General features: G+C 38.5%; 1 protein-coding gene across 1 annotated transcript in view; it reads right to left on the bottom strand.

Moving 5' to 3' along the window:
* Nucleotides 1-1451: 1451 nt before the first annotated feature.
* The window catches only part of LAMA3 (laminin subunit alpha 3), a 105939-nt gene continuing 85840 nt past the window's right edge, over nucleotides 1452-21550 (bottom strand). The window contains exons 53-77 of the mRNA XM_041477781.1: nucleotides 20855-20996; nucleotides 20157-20256; nucleotides 19661-19777; nucleotides 19401-19580; nucleotides 17515-17657; nucleotides 16297-16470; nucleotides 14992-15143; nucleotides 14735-14897; nucleotides 14120-14253; nucleotides 13484-13631; nucleotides 12506-12625; nucleotides 11517-11641; nucleotides 11045-11165; nucleotides 9775-9915; nucleotides 8910-9040; nucleotides 7933-8067; nucleotides 5654-5798; nucleotides 5210-5361; nucleotides 4623-4812; nucleotides 4189-4329; nucleotides 3228-3387; nucleotides 2968-3095; nucleotides 2756-2849; nucleotides 2289-2408; nucleotides 1452-2113 (exon numbers count right to left, since the gene is read on the bottom strand). Of these exons, the coding sequence (XP_041333715.1) occupies nucleotides 1968-2113; nucleotides 2289-2408; nucleotides 2756-2849; nucleotides 2968-3095; nucleotides 3228-3387; nucleotides 4189-4329; nucleotides 4623-4812; nucleotides 5210-5361; nucleotides 5654-5798; nucleotides 7933-8067; nucleotides 8910-9040; nucleotides 9775-9915; nucleotides 11045-11165; nucleotides 11517-11641; nucleotides 12506-12625; nucleotides 13484-13631; nucleotides 14120-14253; nucleotides 14735-14897; nucleotides 14992-15143; nucleotides 16297-16470; nucleotides 17515-17657; nucleotides 19401-19580; nucleotides 19661-19777; nucleotides 20157-20256; nucleotides 20855-20996 (3502 nt within the window). The 3' untranslated portion in view covers nucleotides 1452-1967. The remainder of the gene's footprint in view (nucleotides 2114-2288; nucleotides 2409-2755; nucleotides 2850-2967; nucleotides 3096-3227; nucleotides 3388-4188; nucleotides 4330-4622; nucleotides 4813-5209; nucleotides 5362-5653; nucleotides 5799-7932; nucleotides 8068-8909; nucleotides 9041-9774; nucleotides 9916-11044; nucleotides 11166-11516; nucleotides 11642-12505; nucleotides 12626-13483; nucleotides 13632-14119; nucleotides 14254-14734; nucleotides 14898-14991; nucleotides 15144-16296; nucleotides 16471-17514; nucleotides 17658-19400; nucleotides 19581-19660; nucleotides 19778-20156; nucleotides 20257-20854; nucleotides 20997-21550) is intronic.

The raw sequence follows: 21550 nt of genomic DNA, 5'->3' as shown, positions 1-21550 counted from the left end.
TTTGTGATGCAAAAATCTTTGCCATGGCTTTTGTCTTTGTTTCACTGAGTGGGTTAAGAGAAGAATGAAAAGGTGCTTTTCTTGTGATTTGGGAAAATCTGCCTCACAGAGCCATCTGATGAGAACGAGATAGGGAAGGTTACTAGCGATTTGCATCATAAAATTTAATTGTTCTTCCTTTCTCCTTCTGGAAAGTATTAGTGTCAATTCAGGCCAGTAAATGGAGTATTTTCACAGTTTCGGTCAACTGAGTATGTGAGCAGTATTTGAGCTTTTCTAAGTAGGAAGGATTCAGTTGTTGCTATCACAAGAGATGATTCCTGAACCCATCACCTCCAGTCTGATGGGTGTTGCTGTCCCATATGGCAGGTTGCTGTACAGGAAAGTGTGTGTAATATAAGGAGGGTGCTCTGCCATTACATTTCAATCCTTCTCCCCCTGAGCCCCGGCATGCATCCCATGCCCACCAAAACTGGCTTTACATGTCAGAAACCTCTGCATGGACACAGATTTGCGAGTGAAAGAGTTGCCATAAAAGAGAAAGCAACACAAGATTTGGTGTGAACAGCTTTCTGACACTTTTGCTACCCTGCAAAGCCGCAAAGGGATTAATGACCAAAGCCATAAGGGCTATTGATCTGGCATCTGCTTCTATTAGTCCAGCTTGCCCCTCATTTCAAACACACCGAGGACAGGCTGCTGTACATTGAGAAGAAGGCAGTGGAATGTAAGAGCATTAGGAGTGAAGGAGAATTTGTCTGCATGCCTTCCTACATCGAGGACCAGCCTAAGAAAATGTTTTGGTTTGTTTTTTTTTTTTTTCTTTTCATTTTTTCATTTTATAAAAGAGGGTTAGCATCAGGGATTGGGGATAAAAAAAACCCCAAAATTATTTATTAATTTATAATTATTTATTATTTATAATTATCAAAATGCTGATTCTAAATGACAGTGGAAAAAGAAGCCATGTCAAGTCTATACAGTCCAGCCCTCTTCTCAGAAGAATAAAACAAACTGGGTTCCCTGCTCTTCACTGTGGGTCACAGTCAGGTACAAAACAAAGATTTGAATGTTGAAGAAAACAGTTTTCAGTCCTGTAGTTTGTGCTACACAATTGTAGCAGATGCAGCTGCTGTTCTTGATAAAACTTTTCTTCATTTCATTAGGAAAAAAATTGCCTATGGAAGAGACACTCTGTCTCTGAAGATTGCAAAAAAAATGACCCTCTTTTTGAGATTTTTAGATAATCAAATTGTGATGAGCAGAGATGCAGAGATGATGGATACCTGCTTATTCAGGCAAATCAACATCTTAAACCTGCAGAAATATTTGCACAAAGCAAGCAGGATTTAGCAGCTTCTAAAAAGAACATTAAAAACGTACAAGGTTAAAACAACCAAACAAGAAAATGAAAGGTTTTAGGAACATACTGCATTTATTTGGTCCCACAATTCCTAACTTTGTAACAAACCCCCAGAGTTTCACTCCTTAAAGTGCTTCAAACTCCATTTATATTATTATTATTACTTTTAACATCAATGTACATTTCTGTATAAGCAACAATCCAAAGAGATTTATATTTTTTATAAAATTCTTTATATTAATGGATCAAATTTGCTCTCAAGATGGCCAACGATAAGGAAAATTACCAAAATTAAGACACTGGAGTTGCTCAAGTCTCTGCTGTTGTGGATGAGAGCAGAATTTGGCCCAGTAGGGTATATGCAATTACATTTCTGCATATATCTCCAAAGGCACAACGGATTACCTTGGAAATCAATAACATTTAAAAGGGAGTTTGTCAAAGCAAATACATTTTGCTTGCTTTGGCACAGTCCACATCCAGAGGATGCATTTGCTCACCGGCTGTTCAGAAGAAGCAGCCTGATGCTGATCAGCAAAGGGGAATCCACACAGCTCTTCAGCAGAGCCAGCCTGGTGTGTGTACGACGACTGTAACAGCAGAGTTACTTCTCTGGGCATCCGTGCAAGTTCACTGCACCATGAACCTCTGAAATTCTCCTGGTGGAGACATGTTTGTCATTGATGGTAATACTCCGAAGACAGCCAAAAAACGGGTCTTCAACTGGAAGCCATGGGGTGTCCAAATTTGCTACAAAACCAAGGCGAAAAGACCAAGTTAATAAGAATTATTTTAAAGAACATCAATTAAAAAAAGCCATGGCAGGGCTTTCAAAAGAGGGGAAATCATATAGGAGAACATGAATGCATGGGACCTTTGTTTTGGAAATGAAAAATCATGAAAAAATAAGAAGCAATAATATTACCTGGAATTTTGCCGAAGTAGAGTGGCTGATAGACACGTCTAGGAGGAGAGGGTTGAAGTACAGTGGTATAGTTACTCTGCGTGCCCACCTCTAGCTGCACTGTGTTCTCCTTCTGAGACACTGCAAAAGAAGCAGGTAAATAAGAACTCTTTTTCAACCATATTACAGAATCAGCTAGATATGGCACTATTTTTAAATAGCCTGTTTCTTGAAATTTAAAGCACAAAAAACCCCCAGATTTTATTTTAATTCAGAGTCAGACTGACAAACCTAGGTCATCTGGAGCTTAACAGAGCCTACCAAAAAATCTTACGTAAAGCCTTTAATTAACACAAGATGCATTGTTCTAAAGAGTATTCTCAGACTAAACAGAAGTGAAATGATCAATAAAAATTTGGAGCTGCAGTGCTGTGCACTGTGCTCACCATGCCTTCAAAGCTTCAGAAGAAATGGTATGTACAATGTACCTGAAATGGTATGCCAAAGCCCATCAGACAGAGGTTTCTTAGGTGTGACTGATGCCTGGAATTCTCCAGCATCACTATTTCCAGCAGCAATCACCTGTAAAGATGTTACCTGTTAATTTACTGTGACAAAGAACAGGATCAACAGGGGGAGGTCAGAATTCCCCCTGCTGAACGAGGGCCATACAGCTGGAATGGACACAGTCTGTACCCACCTTCCCTCCCTTCATGTAAACAGTCAAGTAGTTGTCTTGCTTGCTTCCAGCATGGAGGAGTACACCTATGGAACTCCTTGGTCGAATGGTAAACACAATCTTGAAATCCAAACCCATCAGCAAATTACCTGTGGAGAATTAAGCAGTGGGGAGAGGGATGATCATAGGTGGAGATAATTGGAAAACCACATAAAAACAAGTAACCCATACACCAACATGCTTCAGACAATTCCATATACCATAATCTCCACACAGCTTACCAATGGTGATATATCCTCCTTCATTAAAGAAGTAAATCCCTGTGTCCATGGGAACATCTAGACATGGAAGTATGCCATTTTTTTGTTGAGGTGCATTCATGGCTTTTCCATTAATCTTAAAATTCCTTAGGCAACCCTTGAAACTCTTCATTGGCATATTCTGAAAGCATATTTCAAAACATGAATATTGAAGCATTATGGTTTTTTTTTTAGCAATAATACTAAACATTGATTCTTTTGGACTGTTGGACTATAGAAAGCCAACTGGCACCAATGGCACCTAAAACATCTTTGATGCAGTGAAAAGGTATTCCAAAATTCTAAACAAAGTTCTTGAAACCCAGTAAGAGTTGATTTTGTATTAATGTGACTCCTGCTTGTAAAACAGATACTTCCCAATGCCGAATCAAAAAGACAATGCAAGAGGAATTGTCAAATCCCAAACAGCCCTTCCCCTCCTAAATATGTTTATTTAAATCTGATTTTATAAAATACCCTGGATCATTAACTGTCCCCTTTTTTAAATAGCAATCACACATATTTCAGATTAAAATTCAGTTCTACATCCATAATTCCTTAATGAGAATGATTCTTTTGCTTTTCTACTGATTATTGCTTAGTCCACTGAGGTAAATGTTCTGCAGAAAGATGGTATTTCTGGAATTAAAAATGTGACTTTGGTCTTTGCTATTTTTAAGGAATAAAAATGAAAAGAGTACATGGTTGTCATCAGTGTCTCAGCAACATATTGAAAATACGGGTCCAGGTGAAGGCTGTGTGAACAGGTGAGGAAAAAGATCTGTAATGAACCACTGCAAACACCAGTCACAGATGGTGCTCACATGGTCCTTGGAAATCCTCCCCAGAGCTTTTCAGCATGGAAATCCTGCATATTAAAGACTTTCCTATATAATTAGTGCAGCATGGGGAGTGTGTGTGGGTGGATTTGTCAATTATTTACCTGTCTCTTCAGTGGTGGCAGCCCTCCCACGTAGACTGGTGGCTTAATGCTGATGGCAGAACTTGTTGCCAATTTTCTGTGCTGGGCCCTTAGACCATCAACAACAAGGCGGGCGTTCTTCCCATCTGTGCTGAAGACCACCTTTCCAGGAGGTAAGGAAAACAGAATAAAAAACCCAAAAGCCAATGAAAGCCACTGCAGATTTTCTTTGTCTTTAAATTAAACATCATGTTGTTAAAATATTTAAACTGAAAATAACATCCTGGGGCCATCAGTCTCAATAAGGTCTCTCAGAGACCTGTCAACCACATGAACTTTCAGGCATAGGAATTAATTTCCAATGACCAAAACTGAGTTCCTCTTCTCTTAAAAAAGCAATAAGCTATGCCTGCTGAATGCTAGTTATGCTATCACTGTGGTTCCATACTACTTACAGTGTGCCATTGCCCATCATTGTATTTAATACTGGTTTTGACTTTGATTTGTTTTTCTCCAGAGCCAAGTGAAAAGACAAAACGTCCTTTTGAAATGTGGAGAGCCACGTAAGAGTCCTCAGAGCTTTCCTCCATGAAAACTATTAATCCTCTCGATGATCGAGTCCGTACATCTACAGAGAAATGTAACCTGTAATGGAAAGTAAGCATATTCCAGTATAGGTCTGTTTTGTTGGTTTTTGTATCTTTTCTATTCTCCACTGAAACTCCATTTGGAAAATGCAGAGTAGCATTTGGGTGGAATCAGGGCATTATACACTGCATTTCTGAATGTGAATGAAACTTGACACATTCAGGCTTAGGAACTGGCATTAACATACACTGTAATTGTTCACCACATCCCATTCAATCGACTCAGTTCAGGTAAATGTTTGCACAGGAAAAAAAAAAAGCCTGAACTTTTAGAACCACCTTTTGTTATGGCCCAAGATATAAACAAGAAGGAAATCCTTACAATCAGCACGCTAAGTGTCAAGCATCTTCGACAATTCAAGTACTAGGAGGAGAACAGAGAATGTTTTTATTACCTGTCTGTAGATAATAATGGAGAAAACATGTAGGATATGAAACTGTTGGGTGTGCTTCCAAGGAGATATGCCTCACTGCTGTCATGTAATTGAGCTGGTATAGTGTGGTTTTGCACGTTAGCAGCTTTCAAATAATCAAGGTATTTTTCATTCTGTGCACATAAGATAGAATTGAAACATTTATTATATGTACACATAAATAGAAACATTTTAATCAACACGTTTAAGAGCTCCCAGCCATGGCAGTCAACATCCTTCCCTAAAAGGCAGAAAAGCTGTTGTCATTCTAGATAGGTGTGTGTTTAGCATGAAACTCCAACAAGGTGAGAACTTGTTTCAGATGTGAGATGGAAGAAAAGAAAGAACATCTGAATCTCAGTTCCAGAAATGATGGAAAGCCTGGGCATCAATATGGAGCAAAGATTACAGTAACAATAAGCATACCTTGAGCATCTTAAGCCTAAGAGGATTTTTAAATTCCTGCAGCAGCATTGGTTCAAGGTTTTCATATTCCTGGCAAGCTCCGAGAGATACACCAGTCTTCCCAGTATTAGCAACAAGATTTTGAACCTCGGGGAGCTGACCAGCCCTGTCATGATGAAAGCAGCAAGTGTTGTGACTCAGCATTCCTTTTCTTTAGTGTAATCAACAACAAACATATTGTAAAAATGTGTTCTGCATAAAATATATTTCCCAGTGACATGATAGTAAAGTATCAATTTTTATTTTTCAACAAAAAATGTATATTCAATGCTGTAAATCATCTTTTTCCTGGCTCTGCTCATTTCTTTCGAGGTATAGAAAAACTCTGATGTTCTGTTCTCATCTTTTCTAAACAAAGTAATTTTTGCTAAAAGCTATTAAAAAAACAAACATATATGGCCCTTGAAAAAATAGAAAAAAATGACAGCAGCCTTGATTAAGATTTCTGAATCACACTACGAAATTTTGATTGGTAATTATACATAACCAGTTTCAAATCAAGAAAATATAACATGATCAGGTACTGCTTCACTCTCTCCTTAAATAAGATGTTCTAATGAGGTTTTCAAGGGACAAAGCCTGTCACAATTTCACATGTACCTCTAGTAGTATAACCAAATTATCAGAAAGACTGTCAAAGCCAATTTAAATTCCTGTGTATAAAGAATAATATTAAATAAGACTACAATTTTCTAAGTTGTATCAAGCATCTGTAATCAGTAAATTACAAAAAACTTTACAACTACAAAAAAGCTACAAAGCTCCTTGCTTGTGGTTTTCTATGAGAAGAGTGGTAGATTTGTGAGTAGAACCTGGACTTTAATGCTGGTCATTCTCCATTCACTCCATCAGACCAGCTACAGTATTTTTTCATCATCTAGTTTGGCACAAAAACTTTACAAATTTGTTTTCTGATGGGAAATTTAATATATAGGTTACTTCTGATGCCTTTTACTGGTCTTAAAAAAATTGAGAGCCAGACAAGATCAAGGGATAAGGGGTTTTTACCTTGGTATTTTAATAAGGATCCTTATGGTCCACCACTTCACCAAGGTGGGACACACCGCAATGCACACACATGAATAAATGACATATACAAATCACAGACCTTACAAACTGGGATATCTAACAAGGATACCCCAGTGGGAGGCTTGGATGAAGAGTATGATATTCCCCCATCTGAGGAATTCCCCCCTGGACAGGCAGAATCTTAGTTGACAGGATGTGTTCTAGAGGGGTCCTTGGTTTCTCAAAACAGCATTGGGCTTTCCAGCCTCCTACTATGAGGCATTTAGGATGTTTGGTCTCCTGGTTTAACAGACTACTAGGGCTAAGCTGAGTAATCAGACTTAAGGAATTACAAGTATGCATGCTAGGAATACTAAGGATACATAAAAGGTATATAAAAGAAATGGAGAAAAAAATCATCTTGGCATCACTTGAACACCTTGTAGTGCTTTAAATGAAGACATAATTTCAGCAGCCTGGTCTAGTGGAAGTTGTCCCTGCCCATTGCAGGGGGATAAAACTAGAGGATCTTTAAAGGTGCCTTCCAGCCCTTCCCATTCTGTGGTGGTATGACATATGGATCAAAATACATTATTTTTGAAAACTCTACACATATATAAATGCTCACCAAAACTTAGCTAACACCAAGTCCCACTGGGACATGACTTATGGCTCATGGAATGCTTGTTTTCTAGAAACATATTTATGCATATTTTTTCTCCTAAATTTTGCCTTTAAAGGCAAATCCTCTAATAATTCTCTAATAATTAGACAAACACGTGAAAAGAAGAGACAGCCTAAATGAGGCAGATGATTTCTACACATATGGTCTCACTTGTTTGTGTAACTGTTTTGATTCTGTCAGTAGCTTTGCTCCTTTCACCACCTGGCTCTCTGGGGAGCTATAACTAGACAATTTAGCAAATCTTTTTGGATGCCTTGTTGGTACATATCCAATTTACTCTGCAGAGTTCATTCTTTGGCTAACAGACTTCTAAACAGGTATGATTGAGACTAAAATTCCTTTACATCTGAACAGCAGATTCAATTATAACTGGATCCCATGTATAATATACCTGAATGAAAGAGTATTTGAAAGCAGCAAAGTTATGCACTCATAAAGGCTTCACACATGTATAAGAAAAGCATTTAAGCAAAATGTAATTTCAGTATGATTTAAGAAGGAGAACCGGCCAAAATGCATGAAACACAATTCTTTCTAGGCCAAATACCTTTCAATAAAGATGTTTGAGATGCAACCTTCAAAATTATCTCCACCAAACTTTATAGGTCTGTTTGATTGCTGTGAGTTTGATGACCTGGGAGAGTCAACTGCTTTTGACTCATCATCAACCATCAGATGTACTCTGAAAAAAGTAAATGAAATTAAGCATGATATATAAAGAAGCAGTCAGGAAACTAAACAATACATACATATGTAAAATAACCATTTGACAGATGCATTTCCTTGTTACATTGTGATTATGCTAGAGCTTCATTAGCTTAGTTCTGGGACTTTTTCAGTATGTGCTTATTGACTGCTGTGAAATTGCTCTGCTTTTCCATATTAGATAATGAGCAAGAATTGAAGTTCCTACCTCAGTCCTATAGTGAAATCCTGGTGCAATTGAAATTCATGAAAAAGCTCTCATTGTCAACTATGGGACAGGATTTAAGTCTTTGTGTAAAAATGAAACGGACAGTATTAACTTATAATAACTCAAAGTTATAGCCAACCATGCAAAACTTTCCACTTCAACTAACACTTATGTAATTTCATGCATTATACAGCAATCAGTATGATTTAGGAGCTTTTCAGTAAATTGTCTCTTCTAATATCTAATATCTGCATAACAGATCATTATTGAAAAAACAGACACCGCATCTGCTTCTTCCCTTGTCCTTTACAGGGGACACACATGAAGGTTATAGGAAGGGGAAGAGCTCCAAAGACTCCAAAGCTCCAGCTAGACAAGCAGTCAAAACTCACACAACCTATAGAAGAAATGCATAGTAGAGTACAGCTGAAACACCACAGGTACCCGCATGCACATTCATAGAACAAAAATCTCCTTTCCCTTAATTATTTAGGTATCCTCTGCTAGAAGAGACCATTTTAAGCTGTTTAGCCAAAGAATTAGTCCCACAAAATTTGAATTTCCTTTCTCCAACCACAACATATAAGAACTAGATGAAGAACTGGACTCACCTGTTGCCTGTTTTTATTACTGTCACATAATGCATTGACCCATCTTCATATTTCTTTTCCAGTTTAATTTCCTTATCTCGTATCTTTGCAGTTACAGAGCCAGGACTCAGAAAGATGGAAAGAACATCAGGCTACAAAAGAATCCCACAAAATGATCAACTAAATAAATGCAAAAGCCTTTAGTTCTTGCTACTGCCATTAATAGAGCTCTCAGTGGGTGCCAGTCGGCAACAAATTTTCTTACACTAGAGCTGCATTTCTCAGTCATCTAGCACCAGATGTGTACCAAATTCTGCATGATGAGCCTAGCTTCCATTTCAAAATACCGCTGCACTCTGAATAGCAAACATTTAATTAAAATACTTTCTTATTTTTACAAAAAGCAGAAGAGCCAGTTCTCCACTTATCAAATAGCTGGTGTGCACCCACTTCTTAGCTCCTCCAGCCAGCCAGAATGGGGCTCTACTTAAACTTCCCTGCTTTTTGAGGGATCATAGCTAGAACTAGTCCCTTTCCTCTGCCTATTCAGACATGGTAACATTTCTGTGTGGAAAATTTTCCTTGAGAAAATTTCCAGCCAATTAAGCAACAGGTTTTTTTTGCTGGGATGTTGTTGTCAGGTGCATGAGCTACTCTCCAGAAGGCTTGAATTCAAAGCTCAGTTACTCATCAAACTAGTTGTTGGCCATGTGAAGAAATTGCCAGAATGCATTTCTCAGACCTATGACATGAACAATGCCACACTCAAAAAAAGGCATTTCTTACCTTAAAATACAGGAATCTAGATGAGACTTATGACACAAACTGAAATGACTGATTCAGAGATAAAACCCATCACATATGCTAAGTTGAATGTGTTTCATACCCGTAGATTGTAATTTAAGAGTGTTCCAGTAGAAGCTGTTGTCTGAAAGCCAAAGCCAACTTGGAAATCCTTTGGAAATGGGAAATCTGCTGCACTCAGGCTCAGTGTCCCATCCTTGGAGAAAGCTGCAGATCTAACAAGCTGAAAGAGAGAAAATTATTTCAGTGATTTTCCTTTTAATCAGAAGAAATGCCAATATGAGACAACAGCTGCCCTACTCAACATAATTGTGATCAGCTCCAGTCAAAACCGAGCACAAGGCAAACCTCAAAAACCATTATTTCAGTACAGAACAGACTGTCAGAATTGGCTTTGCCAGCATTAACTATCGTCTGAGAAACTCTAAAAGGAGAGAGAAGGCTTGCTGAGAATAATGAGCTGCTCATCTCTAGCTATTGTGGCTTTGAAAGTTTTCACATTTGAGGACACAACTGAGTAGCTGGAGGAATAGATCGTAACTATGAAGCTGTGCAGATGTGCTACATAATTGAAACTGTGTGAGTCACAGGTCACTTTTTAATCATGAGAAGTTATACAGATACGGAGAATGAAGATTAGATCCTCTGCAAAGATAGTCTGTGAAGAAATTGGTCAGTGAAAGGTTTAGGTGCCACAAGTAAAAGTAAATAAACACAAACTTTCAGTGCAATACTGTAGTAAAAAGGACAAATGAGATCATGTACCATGTAAGCAGCAGTAAGTAGAAGCAGAAGGATAGTTTTCATCTCTCCATGTAGTAGCACTAGTTAAGTCAGCACTGAAATGCCATGTTGTCCCATTTTAAAAAGAACATGGTAAAACTCAAGGATGCACAGAAAATAATTACAAAACAATCAGATGAGTGGAGCCTTAGAATAAGAGACTTCGATGGAAGGAGTCTGTTAAGATCTTTTAAGAAAAAAGGCTGAGAGGTCATTTAATTAGGAAGCGTAAACACCTTGCCAAGAGGAAAGATACAGAGTAGTATTATGTATTCCAGCCTAATCAATAAAAGCAACTGGAAGCCAACAAGATTACATGGTAAATATGAATATTTAACTGTAAACAGTATTAAATAAGAGGGTGGACTATGTGCTGTAACAAGCTACCACAACAGGGCTGGTTTCTCTTTTATTTCCACATCTTCACACCCAATCCAGGTTCTTTTACTGCCAGTGCATGTTAACCAAATATCATTTTTGACCTAAGCAAAACATAATGGCCCAGGACTTATAGACAAACCAGAGTCTGTGAACTCCAGCAGAAGTTTTTGAGGAAACGTATTAGTTACCTTCCAGTCATCTGAACATTTCTTGCTGACACCAAAAGTCTTATCAAAAACAACAGATGCAGTGCTTGGGTTTTTCACATTCTTCATGCAGCCCCGGAATGCAGGTGTGGATATATTAAAACTGGTTTCAGGGAGGGGAAGGAAAAAGAGTTCAGTAGCCCAGCATTTCAAAGCACACTCCACTATAGTAACCTATAAATACTGACAATATATGAAACAGAAAAAGAGAACAAGAGCAATCTTTCTTGTGTACATATACTCATGCTAATCAAACCAAATCTTTAGGATGAGCTACAACAAAGATCTCACCATTAGCCAAAAGTCACGGATTATGATCATGTATTATACACTTGGTTTTTTTATGTCACACGAGACAGTCAGTACAGAGCATGAAAGAAATTATGTAAGGAAAGATTTTAGATGCAGTTTCCCTACAAAGCCTGTTTATTACAGTCCTTTTATAGCTGCTCACCGTTCCCGCAGCCAAGATGGAACTCCACCTAGGTAGTACTCAGTGAACTTGAAGACTTGTATGTTGGCTCTAATATCAGGACTGACATACACAACTTTGTTTCTTCGGTCAAACACCAAATTAATCTGAAATACATGAATAATGAGAACCATTTCACTTGGCAGAAACAAAAATCATTTACCCGATTAAAAGTACCCCACAGAGCAGGACACAGTGATGGTTTTTTTGCCCCTCCTCTTGTTTACTAGTAACTTAATCAAGGATAACTGCAGTAGTTCAAAGGTACGTTGCAAGCTTTGGGCATTTAGTCATAGCAAGGAAAATGTTCAACTCTCCAAATACATGGTGAGGTTTTATTTTCATCTGAAAGATTGCTCTAAAAACACACCTCACCTAAGATTCAGATGATGTCTTGTCGTTGCAGGTGAAGATTCAGAAGCTGCTGCCTGATACAAAAACTAAGCCAGTCAGCTCTCTGAAGGTAACTTAACCCAGTAGAGCATAAAGATTCCTTGCAGCAGACCCTGCAGCTTACACTATTTAGTTGGAAATATATTAAGGGAAAAAGGGAGAACTAAACAACCAGAAAAACAGTTTTTTAACAGTATCTTTATGCAGGAGACAAGCAACAACAAAGACTGCAAAAGAATAATCTCTAAAAAGATCAGCCCACTCTGAAGAAATAAAACCTTAGCTGGTGAAAACACTAAGTATGAAACTAATGCAAATAATTGCAAGTACACAGCTATCTTTATGTAAAGCATTGTTCTGACAAAATTTTTCCTTTGGTGGTTTCACTGTTAAAACTTAACTATTCACATTGAAGCAGGAAAACAGAAAGATTAATTTTCACATCTCCAGACTAGTCTCCAGTGACTTGATCTCCTCACAGAAAAGGAAAATTCCACAACTAAACTTTACAACAGGACAGTTTCAGTTAATGCGTATTTTTACAAATAATGATCGCTTGCTTCTTTAAAATTACATACTTGTTGATATGTTCCATCATTTACAGTGTTTTTGTCTTCTACTTCTTTTGGAGTTTCAGAGTGAAGTTTGTATCTAAGAACTGTATGACCATTTCTAATAAGCACACTGATGAATTGATCCTGCAATAAAAATAAAAAAACAAACCACCAACACAATTAAACTGCCACAATTTCAGATATATTTCACTGTCATATGAATAATTTTAACGAAGCTATCGAGATGCTTCTAGAAAGCTTTCTGGGGAAAACATAACACAAGGCCTAAAACTTATACTAATCAATCATAATTACTTTTTAAACTATTATAAACAGGTCTGGTGTCAGCTCCAAATCTCTAGAGGACTTGGCGTAATTTCAAATGTCCACTGACTTTTTACAGCATTGAAAAATTATCCAGAATATGCCCCAGTGATTGCAAATATGCCTACAAGATTGTTACATAAATAGCAGCACTGTTGTTCTGAGAATCTTTACAGGTATAAGTCATCATGTTACTTCCTATATTCCTTCTTACTCTGTTTCCACACATATCCAGATTTGGGAAGAGTGTACTTCCAATTTTGGAGGATTTCAATATTCCAGTCTTGGTTTGATCCCAACCACATTCCTCCCTTCCTGCTCCCATTTCTGAATTCTCTGCATGGCCCAAGGGAGGAGCTTCTTCGAACGATTTTTTACTCAGCCTTGACAAAGTGAGTATTTGGCAACCATGGTAGAATCATGGTGAATGTCTCAAGCTGGAAGGGACCCATAAGTCCAACTCCCTGTTTCTTGCACAGCTACTTAAGACTAAACCATATGACATTAAACATACAGCAATATCTACTAATTTCTCACACAGATGAAAATAACACTTCTATTAACACTTAACACTTTTATTTCCTTACAGTTGTTACTATATCTAACATGTTCTTTAATAAGCAAGATTTTTAAGATGTTCTTGCACTACAGAACAGACAGAAGCATTCCACACATTACCCCATTTGCTGCAAAGAACACCATGCCTTCGTCTGCAGTCGTCTCAATTGCCTGCTCGTACCGTACTTGTTGGGCACTTCTTTCTCCTGCTGTGACACTGGCATAACCAGTGCCCTCAAAATAGCTTTGGTCAGTCTCCTCTTTATACCTGTAATAATTCAAGGTCACAGATGTGAATATATGTCAGCAAAAACTTCTACCACGTGGACTTACTGCCATTATAATTTTAAAAAAGCTTAAGTTAAAGCATTTGGTATCGGGCCAAATTCTGATCTAACCCAGGCAGAGAGAAAACCTTCCACTGGCTTCTGTCAGATTCACAAATAGTCTTTAGAGAGGAAATCATTAATGACTGACTTTTTTGAACTTAATGTAATATTTATTTTATAAAGTAGATGAACACATTAGTCTAAAAATTGTGTCTGGATTTTATAACACTTAAATTTAAACAGACTGAGATTGCCATAGATGTGAATCATGTCATTTACTGATGATTCTCTAAGAAATGTAATAATGGCCAAGAGTTAGAAAAAATCACCAATTTAGCTACAGTGGTTATTCTTCTAGATGTAAAAGACAAGAAATCATAATGATAAAATCACAGAACTGTGAAACACTTCTGTGTTGATATCATACCTTCTGCAGGGTTGCACTTCAGTGGTGTTGAGATTAAAAGTCCTCTTGAAGTTGTAGAGGCTGATAATATGCTCATTTAGGCTGTTTAATTCAATGCAGCCTTCATAACGAGGATAGTTGAGATTATCTGGAGGCTGCAAAACAGTGTCATTAAAACCATTTCATCAACATCAGCTAACAAAATTTTACATCACTATCTAACTACTAAGAGTTACTGCAAATATTATTAAGACACAGAACATGATATTATAAATATGTAAAAAAAGATACTACATGCTTATATACAATATCCAAACCATCCGATCCAACCCTAGGTGTACTGCAGCACAATTTAAAGTAGAGTCACATGGATTGGGAACAGTATTTAGCAGGGCTGGACAGGTTTCATGCTTTCCTTGGCAAGTGAAATATCATCATGCTCCCTTATTTGAGCTGTAGAATGGTACAAGCCAGGCAGATTCTGTAGGAAGTAGCATCTCCTTGCATCTCATCTAATCCTACTGACAGAGGTAAACTTTTACACATACTTTTGAAAGACTGCTAGATCCAGTCTTTACTTGTAAGAACGATGGGATGATTAACACAACATCTCTTTAATAGTAAGAAACTCTGTACCCTAAAATCTGCTGGGTATCCGCCAACATAAAAGACAACACTGCTGGGATCAAGATTGAGGAGCATGTCACTATCTCCACTGCTTGCACTCCTAGGGCTTTCATAAACTGGAGAAATTGATGTTGCTGCTTTGATGTACTTCAGCTTTGCATACTGGTAAATCCTAAAACCAAAACAGGCAGAATATCACATCACACTGATAAAAGATGTTATGAGCAGGTTTTCAAGAAGATTGTTGTACACTGTGGGCCTTATACCTTTCAAATGTAACTTGATCCATAACAGCTTCCTCAGTGTTGCTTAGAGTCACCAGTGACTGCACTCTCACCTCTCCATCACCACCTCCCAGGTTATAGACACAAGTAAGGTAACCATCTTTCACAGCCATACCAATGTAGTCCTTGGAAGCCTAAAAATAGCAAGTAAATAATAATTAATAAATGATTAATTATAATTAAGGTAAAATACAGCAGCACTTCCTCAGAGACATCATCATGCTGTGCATGAGTCATAAGAAATCCACCCACCTAATGATGATAATTAAGTTTATCAGTTCTGGGAAGAAAAAATTGTAATCCTATATGTTGCACTGATTCAATGAATATAGTTACAAATTAACTGAAAAGTCATGTGTGACTTTTTATTTTTGTAACAACAGTATCTAAAATATTTTTCTCACTTGTAACATCTCCCAGCTAAAGCTATGAAAACATGACACCTTTACTAAGAATTAGACTCAACATCTGTGACGTAAAAAAGATGTTCAGAACAACACTCAGTGAAGGACAATGGTTCCTACTGAGGTGACTGGGAGCAGTCATTTTCCCCAAAAAATCACTTTTTATTTGTTCAAGAGTCTCTTGACTGTTGTCAATGTATTTCAGAAGTAACCAGTAAAATGCTTTCAATTGATATCCTGGCTAGTTATTCAGAGGATAAAAACATGAAATCCAGTGTAGAACAAATACCTCTAAACAGCTTTCTGTGTAAGCATAAGGCTTACTACAGATACAGCTCCTGTCAAATAACAAGATTAGAAACCACATGCAGGAAAATTTTTAAATATTTGATAGTGATTGAGCAAACCTGAATGCACAAGCAGGTCTGCATTATTCTGCATATTCAGAAGACAAAAAAATTAAGAGCTGAGGGGGATGAATTTTAAAAGTGGAATGATCACTTTTTTTTTAACCAACAGAGAAACTCAGAGTGACTTATATTGTGAAAAGAGTCAAAAGCTCTGAGGCAGGAGTTGGGCTGAGTTTGTGCTGGCTGCTGCAGAAATGGACAGGTCTGATAAGAATGTGTGATGGTATCCATGATGGACAAGTAACTTCCAAAAGAGCAAAAGAGCAAAGCATCAAAGAACAAGGCTCAGACACTTGTTAGTTACTTTGCCAGGGAAAGAATGAACATAACACTTCTACCATGACTTATACTCAATTTTAAAGAAATAGGCCAACAGTAGCTACAAATTTCAGTCAGAACAGGTCACTTCCCATCCTTTTCTCAAAACATGATGTCTGGTCTTAAAATCAGATTAAATATCAAAATGTACCTACATTTTTATTACCCAGGTACAGGACAAACCTATTTGCCCTCTGCTGGCTGTCTGATCTCTGCTGAGGTCTTTGGATAAACAAGGAAAGAGAAGTATAGCCCTTTAGATCTTCAAGGTTGCTTGGAGGTCGAACTTCTACACCAGAGCTGCCATTGAACCTCATGGGAATAGAAACCTGTTAAGAAAACCAGAGTTGAGTATGTTACAATTAACTATTGCTACCACTCCTGTTTCACTGGTGTGTTTAATTGCAAAGTAACCCATTACACATCCTAGTCATGTTTCAGCCATTAATTACCACAGATTTGGACTCTCATCCTACCAAACAAAATAATTAGGAAACAGAGTGGATAATGCACTAGTCTGTATTATCAATACTTAACACAAGCACTTTTTTGTTCCAGACATCAATTAATCAACCCTTACTGTGCCACTGTCAAGTAACTGTTACCTTCAATACATGGACAGGGAAGGATGTGCCCTGCAGCTCTAAAGAGCAAGTCTATGAATTATTCAGATGTCTACAAACACATCCTGGTGCTTCACTTAGCTGGACTTAACTGTCTGCTGGGAATTACAATGCACCTCTGGTATCATAAGGACACATCCTATTACAGCTAAATACGCCATGATCACTGATTCCTCTTATTCACTGTAACTCTAGGCTATTCATGATGATCTCAGGAATGCTTCTTGGTACCTGAGAGCACACTATCACTTCAGCAACTACAGCAGTTCCTTAAATGAGAAAGGACAGTCTAATAAGGTGCCAGTAGCCAATTTCTAACATTTTGGAGCAGCTGGAGTAACCGGGTTGCACAACTTCTTTGGCAGCATCAGCTTTCAGTTGACCACACATGGGTGGAGAGCCCTGTCCCTAAGCAGCAGAGCCAACTCTGTCCCTGCTGTCAAAGCCACCACAATGTACCTTGGAAGGCAAGAGTCTGCTGTACAAATAAGTACTACGGAAATGCCCTGGGGAAAACAACTAATGGGAGAAATATGTAGCAGGATGCTACTGCATCCTGTCATTTTTATGTATGAATTATTATGCTTCCCATCACCACAGTTACTTCAGTTTCTGGGTAGTGCTGTTGAATAAAACTTATGTCTGGTTTTTCACACACATTTAAATAAAATTATTTAGAAAGAGGAATGGAAGTACTGTTGTGTATCCAAACCACTGAGGCCACGCATGATTGCAATGCTCAGGACAGACCTTATTTGCAGCATCTCTTGCCTGCTGAATCAGCTCTCTTATGCGATTTATGTTCTCAGAGATGTTGCTGATTGGCATCAGCTGTTGGTTGATACTCTTGATCTTGCTGAACAGATCTGGAAGTTGGTTTGTCAAATTTTTTACTGCAATGAAAGAAAGAAAATAATTGATATTAAAAAGGAGGAGGAAAACAAGATGCAAAAATATGGTATCACTACACAAGTATCAGAAAAGCAGTGGACAGGGTAATGACAAAACAGTTTTGACTGGTCCTACAATATTAGGAAGCTCTCACTAAAAGTAGCAGTTTATAAGAGGTTATTGTACTCCTGAAATTTTTGGCCAAAGGTATTTGCAGAAGCAGTCAGAATCAGCACTTCCAAAAATGTTTTAGGTAAAGAAAAAAGTATTAAGTAGAACAGCTATGTGGTCTCTGATACTATTTCCGAGTGGCGGTGCATGCTAGGGGAGAATGAGGATAAAGGAGAGCAGACAGGACTCAGGTTTGCAGCATCTCCTACTGCCACTGTCAGAGAGTGAATAATGGGGTAGGCAGACTTCTGGCCTGACTGAATAGGGCATGAATTATATTCTTGTGTCAAGGTTGCTAATCATTACAGTTTAGCAGTGTCTTACAGTATCTGGCCAGGTCTATTTAAGAGAAAAGGAAATATGATGAGAATTTCAACTTTTGTTATAATAGGAAACAATTTCTCATCTCCAACCCAATGATGCAGAAAGCAAACAAAATGAAATCCTGAGCTTTTGTATTTCTAAATATGACTTAAAAACCAGTTTTGTAACTGCAGGGATGACTTACAACCCTGCAACATCATGCAGGACTAGCTCTTCTATTTATATTATTTAAAATGTTTTTCTCTTACTTGACTTTATCATATAAAGCTGCTGAAAAGACATAAAATGAAGTTGATTGGGAATGTGGTTGTCCCTTATTTTGTATTCAGCACTGGCTCTGTGCAATCCTTTTCACTTAATTTCAGCTAACAGACATGTAGCTTAAGGTAATTGTCTAGGGCCCTTCTCTAGGCAATGTAGTAGAAAATCACACAATAACAGAGCAGCTGAAGTAGGAAGGAACCTCTGGAGGTCACAGTGTCCAACCCCTGTGTTCAAGCAGGGCCACCTAGGTCCAGTAGCCTAGAATTGTGTCTAGGCAGGCTTCTGAATATTCCTGAGGATGAGACGACACAACCTCCCTGGGCAACCTGTGCCAGTACTCAGTCACCCTCACAGCAAAATAACTTTTGTCATGTTCAGATGGAATCTCCTGTGCTTAAACCTTTTACTCCAGGGGTACATTGCAGGTGCATCTTCAACTTTGTGCCCACCAAAGCTTTTTTCCAGCTTTGCCACCTGCTCAGCCTTTACTGGTACATGGGTTTATTTCTTCTCAGGTGCAGGACTTCTCCATGTTGGACTTCAAAAGGTTCCTGGCAGTTTATTTCCATAGCCTGTTGATGTTTGGATGGCAGCATGACCCTCTGGTGTATCAGCCACTCCTTCCAGTTTAGTGTCAGGAGCAAACGTGCTGAGGCACACTCTGCCTCATCATCCAGATCATTAATAAAGATGTTGAACAGGATCAGTATGGACCCCTGAGGTTCCCCATTAGTCACTGGCCCTCAAATCTTCAGAGACCAGTTATGGCACTAGCTTTTATATCATGGCACTAGCTTTTAACACATACCACAGAATGGCCTGAGCCACTTTCTGCTGTGCCTGTCCCTTTCTACTGGCCATAAAAGCAGCTCAGAATACTAGCTTAGGGTACATGCCTAACTCTTGAGTGATCAAAGCATCTGCTGCAAACTGGCCATGTTCACCCTTACAGTGATTTGGCAGGTCGCACACAGCACCTGCAATACCTGAGTTGTTTGCCTCCATCAGTGCTTTATTGAAGCTGGCACTCTGTGTGCTTCCATAGTTACTCTTAATTCTTTCCACTTCCACTTCAATTGGGGCCAGTTCCCCCAACACACTATTGGTGACAGAGTTGGCATTTTCTGCCATGTTCCTTGCACTGCTGATGATGCTGTCGATGTCACCTGAAACACACAGAAATGAACACGCAGATTCTTACAGTAATAGATGAAAGCAGGCCAGAAGCGATCCCTAAGTAACAAACCTCTGTTTATCCCATTGAGATTGTTTTGAGCAGTGACAAGATCAATTTTGAGTGAATTCGTCTTTCCATCAGCGACATCAAGTCTTTGCTTTAGGTCTTCAAGGTTAGGACCAAGAGCTGCAAAACAGTGAAAGCCCCATGAGAATTTTAAAGAAAAATATCAATTTTCCGTTGGGCAGGTGGTATTGCAGCACTTGTCTACACTCTTGCACGGCTCGTGCTGCCACTGAGCATTAAGTCCACTACAAAACAAATGCAAGGCAAAGAATTTGCTGGACAGGAGGACTGCAAAGGCGTATAGCATAGCAGAAACCAGAAATCTACTTTCTTGCCTTTTTACTATGGGAAATAACTATGACAAAAAGTCCCACTGTAATGGAACTCGCATTGTTTCATTGAACAAGTACTGAAGGGTTTTGCTGAGATGTGAAAATTTATGGTTCAAGGAAAGTTTCTCGTGCTGTGCCAACATTTCTAGTTACCACTTTCTTAGTACCTTGCAAAGTCCTTTTAGTCTCCTGTGCTTGATCCATGAGTGCACTGCTCTCAGTTTTTAACCTTGCAGCTTTTCCTGATAGGTCTTCTCTCTTCACAGTCTGACAATAGAAGCATGGTACTTGCAAGATCACTTGATAATTACATTTAAATTTTAAGAGTAAAAGAGAGAGGCCAATCCAATTTAAAGAACCCCCAACTCTACTGAGATCTCATATGACGAACATAACCTTTAACAACAATTACCCAGGTTAATTCAAGCATACTACAGCCTTGGTCTTTAGCAATCTTCAGAGGGATTTTAGGGCATTAGGAAGAAATTGCTAGCATACAGCTGTTGGATGATATATATCTGCTGACGAGCTTGTGGGTATTAGTAGTACAGAGCAAAAGAGAATACCTGAAATCACCTGCAGTGATTACCAGGCTTGCCTTGTCAGATCTCTTTATTTTGCACTGAAAGCAACAGTCAGTACTCATATGGGCAGTCCCATCAGAAAGGCACTAATTGGCCTGGTTAGCGCTGAGCCAAGACTAATTAATCAACATGCAGAACAGCAGCTCATATAAAAGGTCACAGAAAAATAAAGCATTCCAAGACACACAGCTGTTTTATTTTGGGGCCTCTGTGATAGTTAAAGAAAATAGAACTCCAGTTGTAACAAGTTTACCATGACTTGGCCACTTACTGACACTTACCGATAAAGCTGAGTCAGCTGCTTTCCCAGCTTGGTTGGCTGCCTCCTCTGCTGCCTTGATGGCACCAATAATATTGTCATAGGCAGTAGAAGCTTCCACAGCACAGCCCACCAACTCGTCCTTCCGGACACTGTTCTTTATTCTGTGGGAAAGAGGGTGAAAAATGCAGCCTTCTTCCAAGGCTGTGAGATGGATTCCAAACAGATCTGAACTTGGGATTTTCTAAGTAACGCCAATAGAGAAAAGGTTTTTCAATTAGATCTGTAACTTCATTCTACAAAAATATCAAATTTGGAGATAGACCAACATGGAAAGACTCTTCAGAAGACAGGATAAGTTCAGGCATATGGAAAAGCACAGCTGTGAGACTCCAAAGCAGCCTTCAAATGATTAAGACTGAGAGAATTCACCAAAGCATATGGTCAATAATAAGGCACCTCAATCCCAGCCCTCCAAATACAATTCAGTTAAGAGGAATTCTGAGAACTGTAGGCGTCAGATCATCGAGCAACTACAAGACCTTTTGTGTTTTCCCCAAGAACCAGCACAGCAGCTCTGGAATCAGAAACAACATGAAAAAGTCTCTTCTACCCACTCCCTGTGAATATACACCTGTCTAGTACTAGCTGCTTTGTATTTGTGAGAACAGTGCCTTCTTAAATGAAAAAAATCACATTGAAAACAAACAAATTAATT

Source organism: Pyrgilauda ruficollis, unplaced genomic scaffold, assembly GCF_017590135.1.
Source record: "Pyrgilauda ruficollis isolate IOZ18807 unplaced genomic scaffold, ASM1759013v1 scaffold41, whole genome shotgun sequence".
Taxonomy (NCBI): domain Eukaryota; kingdom Metazoa; phylum Chordata; class Aves; order Passeriformes; family Passeridae; genus Pyrgilauda; species Pyrgilauda ruficollis.
Note: the sequence above shows the minus strand (reverse complement) of the source record. Positions and strands in the feature narration are given on the sequence as shown.